At 41.0% G+C, this 16,463-nt stretch overlaps 1 protein-coding gene across 3 annotated transcripts in view; it reads right to left on the bottom strand.

The window, feature by feature from the left end:
• Positions 1-602: 602 nt before the first annotated feature.
• The window catches only part of sh2d3ca (SH2 domain containing 3Ca), a 59,919-nt gene continuing 44,058 nt past the window's right edge, over positions 603-16,463 (bottom strand). For 2 of the 3 annotated variants that reach the window (XM_044334007.1, XM_044334009.1), the window contains 12 exons: positions 14,284-14,412; positions 10,611-10,760; positions 9,416-9,693; positions 9,174-9,251; positions 8,312-8,439; positions 7,827-8,199; positions 5,373-5,502; positions 5,028-5,143; positions 4,349-4,520; positions 4,142-4,253; positions 3,849-4,055; positions 603-3,182 (listed from right to left, as the gene is read on the bottom strand). In XM_044334007.1, coding sequence (XP_044189942.1) covers positions 3,007-3,182; positions 3,849-4,055; positions 4,142-4,253; positions 4,349-4,520; positions 5,028-5,143; positions 5,373-5,502; positions 7,827-8,199; positions 8,312-8,439; positions 9,174-9,251; positions 9,416-9,693; positions 10,611-10,760; positions 14,284-14,412 — 2,049 coding nt within the window. In that variant the 3' untranslated portion in view covers positions 603-3,006. The remainder of the gene's footprint in view (positions 3,183-3,848; positions 4,056-4,141; positions 4,254-4,348; positions 4,521-5,027; positions 5,144-5,372; positions 5,503-7,826; positions 8,200-8,311; positions 8,440-9,173; positions 9,252-9,415; positions 9,694-10,610; positions 10,761-14,283; positions 14,413-16,463) is intronic. The other variant, XM_044334008.1, reaches the window with a different exon arrangement.

Below are 16,463 nucleotides of genomic sequence, written 5' to 3'. Positions count from 1 at the left end.
AGCTTAAATGATAAGTCAGGCAATTATTGTCAACAAATCCCATTAAAAGACCAAACCAACAATACTGAGTTCATCTTTTAACACATACTGACTTCCCCAGGCTACCTATAAGCCTGGGGAACCTATAAGAAGACCGAATAATAACTCAAATGGCTGGTCACTGTCGCTTTTAGCAAACATCACTCAGACAGGAGGAGAATAGTGCATTTGTTGGGAACTATTTTCAGCTGCTGATTAGTGCTCCAATGAGTACTGATGTCAATAAATAAGCAGTGTATGTGGGATCAAGTCAAACTAAACTACAGTGCCCATGTTCATTTTAATAAAGGAGGCTGTCACACAGTGTAACAGCATGTCTCATTGATGTGTTTTTGGACAACAATGGAAGTCTACGTAACAGAGAAATAAGCCACATCAGGCTTTGGCTACACAGGCAACACTTAATGGTTGGTTTAGGTCTTTTTATGGGATTTGTTGAATACTATAGAATTACCAGACTTTTCCTTTAAGGCTGAATCTAATCACTTTGGGGATTTCCTTCATAAATTAAAGACATTGTTCTGTTTCATTGTACAGTACATACATTCAAACACTCAAACTCGTTGACACAAGCAATCATTTTATTTGAAAAAAGTGAATTGCTATGTACAGTACGTAAAAAAACATGAGATCGGTCCTAAATCACGTCTTTTTGCTTTTCAAGGTCATCTCATACAGTCCTGTTATACACAACAGGAGAATCCACACACTGTCAAGAGCATTCCTGTACAGCATTCAAAAGAGAACTAAGAAAAACATATTACATCATCATCATCATCACTTTTTCACCATCATTGTTATCAGATAACAAACCTAAACCAGTAGGCATCCTCTTGGTCTCAAAACACACATGTATAACAGGAAGCTGTTATATTGTATTACAATTAATGATTCTGTTTCTTTTGTTCTTTTCTTTCTTTCTTTCTTTTTTTTTTTTGCTGAATAAAGATCGCCCCCTGTTGGATCACAGTGGGAACTGGCACATGGCTCTCCACTTGATGAATTCTGATCTGTACAGCTGATCCCAAATATGGTTCAGACTTGAAAGCGGGACGGTAAGACACAAGCATTCATTTAAGGATCTCTGATATGCGACTCTAGGGTAGAAGGATATCTTTTAGAATTATTTCTGTTTGATTGATATCTGATATGACTTTCATTCATATATAGATTATCAGTTTGGATAAAAGAGGATTAGGAAGAACAAAGAATAGGCTTTTTTTTTTTTAAAAAAAGCTGATGCAGAAAACTGACTGAAGGTTTTTGTAAAATATTCTGAATGGGTTCCTCAGGGGTGTCAGCCCTTGGTTGAAATGATTGCATAGCTCTGAGAGTTGGCTCCAGCCCTCTCAGGCCCACATCCTGTAAATCCAGCAATGATTTAACACTGAACAGACAACCAATACATAATCCCAAAGGCAGCAAAAAAAATGATTACAATCATTTTCTCTATATTGCCGAAACATAAATTCAAAACATAGAATCAAAAGACATCCTTTGTTGCAGAGTTGTGGTCTACATGTTCTTAGATTCAGTTTGGGAGATTTGTTTTTTTTTTTTCATTCAGATTTCCAAACTGAAAATAACATGAAAGATGACAGATTTCTTTAATCACCCGAGATTATCAACAGAAATGAAAGATCATCACTTCACATCTGTGTCTTTCTCAAATTTGACAATTTGACACATCTTAATATTCAAATTAGTAGTTTAAAGCAATATTTCACATTTTTTGTAACATAAATCAACCATTTTGATTGTTTTTATTTTAGTTTTACCAGGATAGTCTCTCGAGTTCGGGATTGACATCCAAACATCATGCATCAACATCACCAAATGTTTGCATCTTTGATTCATGTGTTCCTTTTGCAGAGAAAACATTTCAGTTTGCTGAAGCTAAGAGTCATACCAAAGCATGTTCATAAACGTCTACATACTTAAGTGAAACATTGCTTTAATTGGATTTAAAGAAAATACATTGCATTTTCCTTAGATTCACGTAACACTGTTTTTAGCGACATTTTGTGCACAAGACACACAATATCAAACGCATTAGTCGAACACAGCTACGACAGAGGGTTGCTTCACGTTTTTAACAACTCACAAAGCCCTCATATTGAAGTTGCTGCATTACTTTGGCAAATGTTTCATTTCTGATACATTTATTAATGCATGCCTGATACATTTTTAATGGGATTCAATGGGACTGCTTGATACATATTTAATGAGGTTTTATGAACACGGTCCCCTCAGAATGAGCACTGACAGATTCTTGTGAGTTTGGTGAAGCAAGGTCCATAATGTTTTGATATCTTTTGATCATGACAAATAAATAAGACAAAAAAAAAAAACACATAAAACATTAATGACATACAAAAATGAAGGAATGTAAACATACATTTACACGCATACACACACACACTCACTCACTCATACAGACAAAACATCTATATATGAGCTAAGTAAGTTATTGTTGTCATTTCTGCTACAGTGTGTGACAGCAGTTGTTTCGAAACAAAAGAGTGTCTGTAATTTTATTGGAGCAAAGCCAAACTCTGCAGCTCTGTTTGGCCCTCGGGGCACACCGTACACACGTTACTGTTTGTACCAAGCGGAGGAGCTGGTCACCCATCTCTCCCCAGCCTCTTTTCCACTTAGCTTGTCTTCTCTCTGTTGCCATTTAAATATTTTAGCGCTAAGTGAGGAAGTCCACAGGGAGGAACAGAAGGAACGCTGTGCCTTATTTGGAGTCCACAGTGAGTGCAACAATTGTTCTAAGTGAGACCCTCGCTTCCTCGTAATTCCTATTGCTCACTGCAAACGCTCTTTTAGCTGCCTCTTCAATCACTCTCGCCCTCCTCGCCGACTCTTCCACGTCATCCGCCGCGATGCAAAACAAGACCGTACCACTATGAGTGGTGAGTGCAGATGGAGGTGTTTTGGCGATGGTCGGTGTCGGGGCAGGTGCTATAGCTCGCTGTGGCGCACGGGAGGCTCGAGCTTGTGCGATAGGGCGGTGAGGACCTTGTCGAACTTCTCGTAACGCTCCGATTGGCTGCCCTCGGAGCCGCGGCTGCCCCACAGGAGACGCATCTGAAACTCCGTCTGGAAGATGTCGCGTATTTCTGCTCGCTCCTGGAATCCTGAAATAATTACGAGAAAAAAAAGAAAAATGAATACTGAATAGATTGCTGATTGATTCAACATGAAGTCATTTAAATAAAAACACAAAAACTAAAGTTACCAGTGCTCAATTAAATAATTCAAACTCCCTGACCTACTGTAACCCTATAAATGAACTAAAGATAGCTTTTGTACATAAAATTCTTCAGCTGATCAGATTTTAACAGCTGTATGAACAAACACATCTTAACTTTGGATTATAACACTATTAATGAAAGGAACAGGCTGAGGTCAGGCTGATCAATAACAAGATATAACAGAAAACAAAGATGTGAACTAATAGCTATTGACAGACTGTTCAATAAAGCAGTAATGACTTCAAACTTAAAACCAATGGGGAGGTATTAAGGATCAATACACAGTAACCTCACACACACACACACGATCATTAAATCAAATTAGTGAAGTTTGTGATGCTGAACATGCATTATTAACACTTATGTATCGTTAGCATAGAGATGTAACACAAAACCAACTGTCCCACAACAACAGGCTGTGGAGATTAGCTTGAAATAATTGACTATTTTGTGAATTTAAACCAAATTATTCTGTAAAGACTAAGTGAAGAAATGTAGTTTTCCTAACTTTTTCCAAATCATGCTTCCAATGTCTGTATTTGGCCTTACCCTGCAGTTTGGTCTCAACGTTGGTTCTGTAGATTCCCCCGTGATGTGCGATGGAACGAGCTCCCTCTAGGTGGTACATGACCACGTCCACTCCCATCTCTGCACTCTCCCAGGGCTCCAGCGCCTCCCCAAGAGTCACGCCCCGCTCCAGTAAGGACAGCACAGGAATGATGTGGGGGAAGGAGGTGTTGGACAGGACGCTAGACTCTGTAAGAAAGTTTAGACTTGTAAATATACACTCACCCATTTATGAAACACAAACCCGCTGCTTTACATTTACACTAGGATCTTACCTTTTCCATCGTTCATATTCTTCATGAAAGGTTTGAGTTTCTTCTCGTACAGAATAGCGCCCTCTGTATGTCTCTGGCGTAATGTTATCCACGTCTGCTCCAGGCGGGAAATCTGAAGTGATGCAACAAAAATTATAAGAATGCGTTTGATGACCTTTGGAGTTTTTTTGCGCTAATGACGGCAATTATTTCCTGTGTCTCCTTTACCTGCGGCAGCTCCAGGGCTCTCATCACAGCAGCAAAGCCAAACATGTTGCCCAAGTTGCTTTTCAACTCCGCTGCTAATTGGATGGTCTTATGGAGCAGGGCTGCCCTCTCCTCGGTGCTTCCTGTGCAGCCAAGCAGGTCCACCGCCATCATGATAGACATGGTGTAAAACCTGAGGAAAGAGGGAGGCACTATTAAATAAAAACAGAGAAGCGTAGGAATAGGGAAGTAGAGGATGTTGAATCAGAGCCCATTTTGAGCCTGGAAATTCACATTGCGGCAGATTGTAGTGTATTATATGAGAGATGTCATACAGAGCCTTCAGATGTTGGCGAAATATAAAATATAATAATTTTACAAAATGATAATCAGGAGACTCAAGCAAAGTTAAAGAAGAGCGAGTCACACAAAGCTGTAAAGGCACAGTTTGATACCTCACATTTTCACAGTTTTTATCCAGATTTCTTTCAGTGACATGCTGTTACTTTGAGAAATATTTATTATGTTGTGTAACCATGCGTATGAAAGCAGAGAAAAAAAAAAGGAGATGATGAGAGGAGAGAAAGTAATGAAGTACGATGAGAATCAGATTAGAAAACAGAGGGAAGAGAAGGAGAGCGGAGATAATCAATAGCTGAATTAGTAAAAGAGTTACTGCATAAAGAAAGACAGTTTGTACCTCTCCAGTAGGTCAAGTCTCAGCTGGTGTCCATGTGGTAGTGTCAGCAACTCCAACCCTGAGGACACTCCCATCATCCTTTGCATCTCTGTGGTTACGCCTAATATTCTAGCAACCTGCCAAAGAGTAAAAAAAAAAAAAGATTAGTTGTATTTGTGATGAGAGTGTAAGTATTTTAGTGTGTGAATATGTTTAAATGCCTACTTGCATGCCTGGTGTCAGTGTGTGTGAAACTTGTCTTATAATTTGTAATTATATAATTGTAATAATTATAAGTGTGTGTGCTTGCATTGGAATTACATCATCTTCATGTATGCATGGGTGCGTGTGCGTGTTTGTTTGTACCGTGCAGTCCACCATGGTGATGTGTTTAGCTGCAGTCCTTGCATCCACCTCGGCCAACAGCTCTTTGACTCTCTTCAGCACGGACATCTCCAGAGGCTTATTCTCAGCTGGCATAAGGCAAGACTCGTACCTGCACAGGAACGATTATATCACATTAGGAAATACTGAACTGGGACAGTACATGGGCACTGGCAAGGACCATGAAAAAGACTGTTGATAAGGTAAAAGAGGTTACAATAGAACAGTTTTGTAACCTGTGAGTCTTGTCTGGTGTTCCAGTTGTTTCAAAGATGATGCACAGTTGGTGACTTTAAGTGAATCATGATATATTGGCCAATATTTGTTTTTTTACACAGAATATAAAGAGACATTTTTGATTAAGCGCCCTTAAAATTTAGTCATTATAAATTGTGACCGAGGTCTGTACTGAGTGGGAAATTTGCAATTGAAAAATAAAATGGTCAGTTCTCTTTGCTGGACAAACTATTAAATGGTGAAACTCTTCCTTAATTACCACACACATAAAGCACAGCGTCATTTCTGTTGTGCAATTTCTTGTCAGTTATCTGCCAACATACACACTGATACTAATACATCTGTGACAGGCTAAAATCCGCTGATAATATCGGCCATGCTGATATGCTGCCAGCGCATCAGCTGATACATAAGACGAGATGTGCCATAATCTAAAACAAACACCCATAAAACACTGCAATTCTGATGTCGGAAAATAATCTACTGACCTACATATGTATAAGTAGAGACTATCAGGCTTTGCTATCATAAATCTTATCCACGACATAAGCAGGACTCACTACCTAATGTGTACACATTCTTAGCTCATGTTGAATTAGTCCCACAACTCCTTAAAAAAGGGGCCTTAATAGTTTAATCACTTCCGACCCTCTGCCATCTATCTGTAAGACCACTCGACATATTGACAAACTGGACTGACACATCAGCAAACCAAACCAAATACACAGTATATATTCTATACAACTCAACAGTACAAACATTACTGATAATATGCCCGATTAATGGTACTTTCTCTTCCACCAGCCAGTCACTGACTCACACTAGTGTCTCAATCATATCTTAACTGCCAATTTCCCCAGCAGTGTAAACACTAATTTTTTGGCAATAATCCCCTTGCATCAAAATTTCACAACGGGCACTCGGATGCCCGAAGCTGCTGTCTGCTCCCTCTCTGCTGCCAGCTCAGTATACCTAAGCATTTTCTTTTTACAAGCTTCATCTCCCGTGTGCTCCCATGGCACCATAAGCCCAATAAAACACGGTATCTGCAGTGTCTCTGGCCACAGCACAAAGTCTGGCCTCAGGCTGTTTCCCACAGGATTATCAGCCATTTACTCAAGTCTATTTTCCTGTCTCCGCTCACTCGTACCTGTACTGCAGTGCCTCACTCGCATATTTTTTGCCCTCTATGATAAAATGTCAGCAGGTGTATTGACCTTTGAGCACACCGATTTTTACATCCTAATAAAATATGCTTGAGGGTAGCGACAGCTGAGCAACAGTCAAGATCCACAGGTACCTACTTATAGATACAGCAGCACATGATACGGATCTTGTTTGGTCTGCCTGCGTTGCTTGCAACTCCCTGCAGCTAGGTTTCTGTCTCTTTCTTTACATGTTCTCGGTTCATCTACAGACTCTGCTTTGCTTGATGAACAGCATCAGAGCACTGCGCTGCTTCCTCCTGCTTCCTATTTGCTGCACACGTTCTCCAAACAGTTGCCTTATGCCAAACCTTAAGGCTTACAAATCCTTATTACACATTAATCCTGCTCTAGTAATGATCACTAAGAGTGTATGCTGAACTGCTCTCTTTAGCTCTCTTTAAACTAGACTAAATGATCTTGGTCAGCAATTTTGTGGGAGTCTTTTCTGTCTTTACTGAGCCCGTAAAACTGAATTCAGCTGAAAGTCCAGCCATCAAATCAACTTGACATACAACAACATTTGTCCAAAGCTATACGTTTGGCCATATTTCTCTACCTTCCCTTCTTGCTATACCCATGAAATTTCCATATACTGTATGTCCACTACATTCAGCCAATGAAGACCTGATCACCAGCGACTGTATGTCATTTTTCACTCAAAGAGAGGAATAATTCATGCAGAATTGACCTCCACTTTGGGTGCAAACAGTAAGCTGTTGTGTGCTATTTTAACAACTTTCTTAACTGTGTGATTTGCAGATTAAATCTTTGCTGCACAAGATGAAAGCTGGCAATTCCAGCAACACCCACAATGCATTTAAAGTGGTCAAATTGTCAGCTGTTAGCCCTCAATGCCTGCAACATACTCCCAATTTAGCTCCTTTTCTTTCTTGTCATTTAAATCCAAAGCAAATTGAAAGAGAAGATGATTATTTGCAACACCATATAGGTTTGGACGCCTGATCTGTGTGTGTTTGCATTTGTCTTGTACCTGGATGGCTTGAAGGAGGATGATGTCTCCACCTGTGGGGCGCTGAACATCCCCTCTCCTTCCTCTCTCGCTCCCTCCACCCTCCCCTCTTCCACTCGCAATCGTTCCACGTAGCTTTTAGTCGGGGGTTTAGGGGGCCCGGCGGGGCAAGGTCTGAGGTCACAGTAGCTCCCTGCTGTTTCTGAGGAATGCGATTGGTAGCTGGGATGATGGGCGGGTGAGGAGTGTGCTGAATGAGAGGTATGCGCGGGATGCTCCGGAGGGTTGTTACTGGCTGAGGGGCTGAGCTGAGGGTCGCTGGAACGACGCATCACAGGCGAGGGTGGGACGACAGCCAGGACCCGCCCACCTGAGTGCGCTCTCTGCCTGGTGACTGAAAAAAGAAGAGTTTTAAAATCTCTTAAAAAGACTGTGTGTGTGAATGTAAGGGGGAGTGTATTTATGCTTTATTAATGTGTCTGAGTCTGTGTATCTCTGGGACTTACTGGCGCTATATGCAGGAGACAGCGGGGTTTCCCCAACAGGTGACAAGGGGCAGCGATACTCCTGAATCTGGTCCATGCTCATCGCACAGTTCCGCATTGCATCTTTATGGTGGTGGATGGTCGACGGGCTGCAAGCACAACATATTTAGAAGTTAAAAATCTTTGGGTATGGATTTAAAAGCTGTCAGGGTAGCAAGGGGAACCTCACAAATCAATTCATGATGTCACACTTATAAGTTCAGAGGACAGGGATGGTGTGGTTAAGGGTGTAAATGCTAATTTCACAGTGAGAGAAGAGGGAGACATTTTAGTCGGTGTGACCTGAAACACATGTTTTTATTTGTGTTATTCATAAACTTAAACTTTGTTTAGGACTCAAAAGCAGGAGCAGAAAATGTAGTATGGTGGGAAAAAAAATCCTCAAACTTAACTAACTTTTAAGGTGCATAATCGCTAATATTAGCACATTAACACTGGGAACAATCATGCCCAGATATATATTTTTTTTCCACACACCTATGCTTTTTAAAGCTGGTTTGTCACATGCTTTAAAAGCTTGCTCAAATCCTTCTCTATGAGAAATAGGAAGTACTTCCAGTGTATGCGACATATTTGTCTGCTCCTTCTTTGTGGATTCATGTTTCAAGCAGCCTCGTCCTGTTTGAAACTTGAGTGATCCAGTGCACAAGTGGCCAAGTGAAAAGAGTCATTTTGCAACTTCACTCTGAGGGTACTAACAGGTTCATTACTAGGGGAGGTGCTAATGGTGTCTGTGAAGTGAAGGGGACTGCAGGAATGTGGGAGGTCAGTGCACTTTAGTTTAGTGCTCAAAAAAACAACACTAGTGTCACACACACACAACCTGCATTTGGGCACAGGTTCCGGCTCTGGTTCTGGTGCTGCCACCGGTGTCTCAACTGGACTGGGGCTGTCTGAGTCACTGATCATGTATGTAACAGAGAGCAATGATGAAATGAGAATGAAATAGTGACAAATATGATGAAAACTGCAAAAAAATAATTGTAAGGATTTTTCTCCGCTTTTGTGTTTTAGGACAGAAATCTGCCACTTATAAACACTCCTCTCCTTCTTGTCTTGGCTCACCTGTGAGGTATCATCTTCTCTGTCGTTAGCCCGTCAGTCATGGTGACGCTCCTTCTCTTGATGTACGCCCCCCTCTGATTGGACGGTGAGTAGGCGGAGCCTTGCTTGCTGTTGGACAGGGCGAAAGTGGCCTCCAGGTAGCGCAGGGGGAGAGTCCTGCTGACTGGACAGTAGATGTGGACACCGCTGGATTGGGAGACGGGTTTGCGCTGGCCCACGTAGTACCGCACGAGCTCCTGCACCGAGTCGAAACTGTCGGACTCCAACACGTACTGCACCTGTGAGTGAGGAGATATTTGAAATTAATATAACATCTCGCGCCATGAACGTAATAAAGAGAACGCACAGAAAAAACACTCCAGGTTACACTCCAGCTTTTGTAGTCATAGTGGTTACAGATTCCTCTGAGTGGAGAGCACAAAGTGCTGCTGCTCCCCCTTAAATCCTATTATTTGTCCATTGCTTAAAACCATTTACACAGAGCGGAATTATCTAATAACTACTTTACACCCGTAATAAAATGAAACAGGGATCAACAACAAGCAGGGTGGGAATTGAGGTTTAGAGGCAGAGAGAGAAAGAGAGACAAGAGAGGCACAGCTGGTCAACTAGGCACACCTGCGACAAATTAGCCTGCCCGTATAACTATCCTCATTGTTAGGGGCAACAGGAGAAAACAGGCCTTCCTCACGGAGGACGGATGTTGACTTGCCAAACACACGAGTGACTAATAATATTAAAAATGCATTCCATTTAGATACGGTGCTGATCTAAAGTGAGACAAGAAGAGGAGGCTGTGGACAACCCTGTCACGTTAGTAAAGACTGTAGACTCAGTTGACCCTTCTCGCAGCTGGCATTTTAAGAGGTCAGAAACAAATGCGACTAATAACATTATTGATGGCATTTAGGTGTTCTAACACCAGGACATACTGAGTGGTGGTGGCTGTTTTTTTTATCTTTTGGCAGTAATATACTAGAGAGGATAGACAACAGCAGCAGTAAATTATTCTCCAGTGTCCTTTCTGCTTATTGAATATAAAGTAAAGGCAAAACGCCACATGGTTTAAGCTAAAAATCACAGAATACGGAGAGAAAATATAACAACAAGGTTAAAGGAATCATATATATAACTATATCAAAAAACAGTTAAGAGGTGATTACTGCTGAAACAAACAGCCAATGAAAGTCTGTACCTTGGTCTCGTTGGATTTGACCAGGACTTTGCTGATCTTGAAGTGTAGCACCTCATTATCCCATCGACAGGTCAGCACGTAGTCGCCCACGCTGGTCAGAGAGTCCCGCACCAGGAAATCTCCATTACGCACAACCAGAGTCTCTGACACCTAGACAGAGAAAAAAAAAAAGGTTTGTAATGGTTTTAATTAAGTAAAAGGAGACAAAAAAGGTTCCAATCCTAAAGAGCTGCAAGCATGTTTGGCTCACTGAGTTACAAAACGTGTCTGAACATTATGTTTGTGATACTTTGACTGTTGAATAATTGAATAATTGAATTGAGAGAATCATGATTATTTATAACAATGCCTCAGGACAGTTTGTGTTGCTGAACAAACACAACTATCTCTCTCACTGCCAAACTGTCTCTGCTATGCACAGTTTAAATTGGCAGCGGTAGATAAATTGCCAGCGACAATGGCTGGAGATGAATTTCTGAAGAGATGTTTTATTGAGTTTAGCACTATTGTAAAAAAAAACAAACTTATTTTGAATTTATTGACAAGACAAGCAATCCAGAAGAAGTAATCTCCCGTTCATGGTAAACGGAACAGCTTCAGGCTGTACGTCTCGCTGATACCAAACACTGCCGATCTCAGTGTCTCTGGTTTCTGTAGCTTTGTGAGAGGAGATCACAAATACTGATCTGGCAGCCATGTGCTAAAACAGAAACAGAAACTAATACAGATGGGTAACAAATGAAAGGAAAAACCTGAATAAATGAGTGGAGAAACATAAACGAATGCAGATGTTTCCACACAGGAGCGCTGCATGGTACAATTAAGCAATTAACATCCAGTCATGCTCCGTGGCATGTGTAAAAACGCTGAGCAGGCCTAGTTGATTATGAATTTGTATCATGATGGCAAGAAAAAAAAGATCTAAGTCTGCATATAGATCTATAGGAAAGATCTCAGTAAACAGGGTCGGAAATTGTGGTCGACAGCGCAAATTTGATGACCGTAATAAAAACAGAAGAGCATCTCTTCCTCAGGTGACTGAGAATGTCAACGCAGGACGTGATCAGACTGTGTCAGCAAGAACAGTCCCTCAACAATTACACAGAGAGAGATATTATAGTAGGGTTGCAGTACATAAACCCCTAATTACAAAGATGAATGCACATTTGAGAGTTCAGTGCTGCAAAAACAATAGGCACTAGTCTAAAGATGTGGAAAAAAAGTGATATGGTCAGATAAAGTGTGCACCAAGAGAACAGTACAGGTCTGAATGCTTTGACCCCTACAGTGAGGGGATCTGGTGGCTCTGTTATGCTGTGGGGGGCATTTTTCTGGCATGGTTTGGGTCCACTTGTCCCCTTAGAGGGAAGGGTCACTGCAAATCAATACAAAGTTGTTCTGAGTGATCACCTTTATCCTATGATGAAACATTTCTATCCTGATGGGGGTGGTCTCTTCCAGGATGATAATGTCTCAATTCACAGGGCATGAGGGGTCACTGAATGGTTTGATGAGTATGAAAATGATGCGAATCACATGCCATGTCACCAGATTTCAACCCAATTGAACACCTATGGGAGATTTTGGACCGACGTGTTAGACAGCGCTCTCAACCTCCATCATCAAAACACCAAATGAGGGAATATCTTTTGGAAGAATAGTGTTCATCCCTCCAGAAGAGTTCAGAGGCTTGTAGAATCAATGCAAAGGTGCACTGAAGCTGTTCTGGTGGCCGAACACCTAAGACACTTTATGTTGTGTTTTCCTTTAATTTGTTAAACTGAGCAGTATTCCTTTTGAAAGTGCCTGCAAAGAGAGTGCTGATGACAGCTGAAGGTGTTGAGCTTTAAATGCACTCAAACATGCAGAGCAGCACAGCACAAGGCAAGCAGTGTCACACCAGCAGGAGGCAGTATACACACAGATCAAAAGCTCAAACCAAAGTGTGGGATCCTCTTACATCTGCCATTTCTAAACATAATTCTATTGAGGTGAGTTTTTATAGCTGTTTATATCTGATTCTTCACTGCATTTGAGAATATATCATGTTTTACACTGACAATTTGGTACAAATCAAATGAGTGAAAGGAAAGTCACATTAGTTCATGCACTCGTGACTTTTGCACATACTGGAAGTCTTAATTTTAAAAGGAACAAGATCAGAAGAGAAGGAAAAAAGCGAGCAGGAAGGAAGGATGGGATTTAGAGAAGCTAAATACAGTACCCACCCACAGGGTGTGTGTGTGTGTGTGAGAGAGAGAGAGAGAGATTTAGTCGCTAAGTATTGTTTTGGTAACCAGAGGGCTCAGGGTTTCCCCAAGTTTACACTGGGGCAAATTCATGAATAAATGAATACTTTATGTAAATTAAAAGAGGAAAGATTCACAGATGGCTGATTTGAATCTCTGAATGTGTGTGTGTGTGTTTGTGTGCGAGAGAGAGACAGAGAACAGAGGTTGATCAAGAGACAGAGGCTGTACTTACGCTTCACATGTGCGTGCAGTGTGCGAGCGTGTGTGTGTGTGTGGGTTGTTGTTGTCATGTGTCTCTGTATATCTGTGTCTTGGTCACCAGCTGTGAAACTCAATTGTGTACATCAGCAACACGCGCAGCTGTCTGTTTGGCACAGTTTCCCTCCTTCCGAGCGCTAAAGCAATTTCTACTGAGCTGTGACAGATGATGGGATTCATTAATCAGTGTCAGTCTGTGTGTAAAGCATTTAAACTGTGCTTTCAAAGCCAGTGACTTTGGCAAAAGTAATCGCTCAACTAATACTACTGGTGACATCCACATCAACCCCCACAGAAATACTGTTTTTGGTATTTTTATCTCCTTTCATTCTGGCTTTTTAAAAGTGTGACATGAAATGTGGGGAATTGAAAAGCAAACTACAGCAACAATATGTCTTTATGAATGTATTTATTCATAATTTATTTCACTACTACAGGGATTGAGAGACTGTGATACAGAAAGTTTAACTTGAAGCTTTATATTAATATTTTAGTGGTTTTCTTGATATCTAACCAGGATAGAAAACTGATATTTTCACACTGACTAATAAGGAATGAAGTTTTGAGTGTGGTTGAGTATATAAGTTCATCTGGTTAGCTGAAATACATTAGACTTCATTTAATACAATGAAAAGTTTTATAAGTATCTTCATTATCAACTAATCTGTCAAACATTTTTTCAATTAAACAATTATTGTTTATCTATGAAGTGAAAAAAGCCCATCACATCTTCCCTCAAACTGTTTGTTTTGACCTAAAAACCCAAAGATATACCATTTAAAATGATATAATACAGGAAAAAGCAGCAATCCTCACATTTGTGAAGGTGAAACCAGCAAAAATTTGGCATTCATGTATGTATGTGTATCAATGTACAATCAGTTATTCTACTATATTTCAACTTTTCTTATGTACTTGTCTGCATGCGACTGTCTGCATATGTGTGTGCGCTAAGACACATTGTACACAGGAAGTGCGTCAACTCGATTGTTTATTGCCTTGAAAATTATGTGTGGTCCAATCTGTTCTCAAGTATCCATTCAGAACTCCCAATGTCATGACACAGGAAACATTATGTACACTAATGTGCATGTATAGATTGTATAATGTACTTTTACAGTTTGTGTGTGTGTGTGTGTGTGTGTGTGTGTGCGCGCATGTACCTCTCTGGGTATGTGTCCATGGTACCAGCCATGGCTCCTGATGTCAGCACAGCTCAGTTTCAGCTCCTCCTCCAGCTCCTTACGAAGTTTCTCGGGGGGAGACTCCAGCAGGTACTTCTCCTTGGAGAACTGCGTGAGACAAACAAAGAGAGGGAAAACAAGACATGAGTGGAGGCGAGTTTACACGAGGGACTCATCATCATCACATGTAGATCGTGCAGTGTTTTCGCATGGAAATGGACGACAGTCTATATATAACTTTTTTATTTATTCAAGGAAAACCCATGGAGATTAAGCTTTCGAGGGCAATTTGAATACATTAATACAATTATAACTACATAATATAGAATTTACAAGACAAAAGACGCAAAAATACTTAAAAGATAGGTCTGTCTTATACATATGGGCAAGTATTGTTTTAGCCAAACTTGAGAAAAATTCAAGCCGTGGATATTTGTCTCTCTCTTCCCTTGTTTCCTGTCATCTCTCTACTGATGCCATCTAATAAAAAACGCATAAAATGCCCCCAAAAAATATTTTAATGTTCACACCAGTAAACACAGACATGCTCAAAAATACACACCTGTGTTACAGAAGGCAACACCGCAGGGAAGCATCACTACTGTGCGCCTCCTTCCACACAAACAGACAGACGCTCATACACTCTCACGCACAAGAAACAATCCGATCGACCCTGACCTGATTACTGAGAGGGAGAAATCATCATAAGTAAGCTCTTATTGTTCTGATGTACTGTGGAGACGTAGCTTTAGCTTTAGAGTGCGGTCACTCAGGATGGCTTGTAATAATGCCAAATACACACACACTCATAGACTCTACACACACACACACACACTTACACGAATGGATCACATTTCAGATTTCAAAGCTTCATATTTCTGTTTGCACAAAGAGCACACGGGGGAAATCTGGATTGTAAAACATGAAAATAAACTCAGCTGAACATTTTCATGGTTATTTACCTAGCAATACTTTTCAGCTGTGTGTGCCTGAGATAATAAAAACCGGCATAAGTCGAGCTTCTTAAGAGATATTGACATCTGGATCGCTTGAATCCACAATCAAACTCTGAGAGGCTAGAAAAAAAAAAACGATTTGATTTATAGTGTATCTATCTGCATTGCACAAGTCATGAAGCACTTTACAGGATAGAATGTGTTCAAGTATCGGATCCACTGATGTAATATTTGCGTGGGTAAGGAAGGAAAAAAGAGGAAATCCCATACGGAGACCTACATGTTATGTAAGGACACCGTAGCTGCAGATGATTGAGGAAAGATTGAGTTCAGATAGCTGATCTTAGATGAGGCAAACAGAGGACACACACACACACACACGGAGGAACACGCACCAACACAAATACGCACGAAACACAGAAATCCACACAGGAATAAACAGCGAAAGGAAATCATCTCGCCTCTGCCAATATGAAGAGAAATGAGACTGGAGACCAAAATAAACAGTAAACAGACTTGTCACTAAGGCTAGCCTGTCGTTCCTCCTAATATTTTCCTTCAATCTCTCTGTCTGTCTGTCTTTCTTTCCATCTGGCTCTGTGTTTTTCTCTTGCTGTTTTCTCTCCGTCACACTCGTCTCCCTCGTGCCCACGGTTCATCTTCTCCTCTCTTCATCCCCTCACAAAATCATAAAGTTTCAGTAGAAACTGTGTGTGTGAGAGAGGATGGGAGACTGTGATGATCCGTGCGTGCCGAGTGTGTTTCTGCCTGCCTGCACGTGAGAATGTGTGTGTGTGTGTGTGTGATATGAGGAGACTACAAGAGGCAAACAATCGATCTTATCATCTCCAGGTCACTGCGAGATGAAATTATTAACTTCCTCTCTTCGCTGCTCTCCCCTTCTCTTTTCGCCCCTCTTCTCCAATCCTCAGGGGAAGATGGAGGAATATCGCCATGGAGGCTCACTCTCCCAGATTAGATTTGAGGTGTGTGAGTGTGTGAGTGAGTGTGTGTGTGTGTGTGTGTGTGAAGGGGAGAAGAGGCCAATAAAAGAGCAGAGGGGTCAAGTGTGCAGTTATTGCTTTTCCTTGTCTCTGTGGAAACCAAAGAAACGCCTGCCACTGAACTGATGCTCAACAATGAACTTGGTGTGTATATGTATGTGTGTGTGCGTGTGTGTGTATATATATGAAGGGTTATGGG

This window comes from Thunnus albacares, chromosome 18, assembly GCF_914725855.1.
Source record: "Thunnus albacares chromosome 18, fThuAlb1.1, whole genome shotgun sequence".
Lineage (NCBI taxonomy): Eukaryota > Metazoa > Chordata > Actinopteri > Scombriformes > Scombridae > Thunnus > Thunnus albacares.
This window is presented reverse-complemented; position numbering and strand designations above follow the sequence as displayed.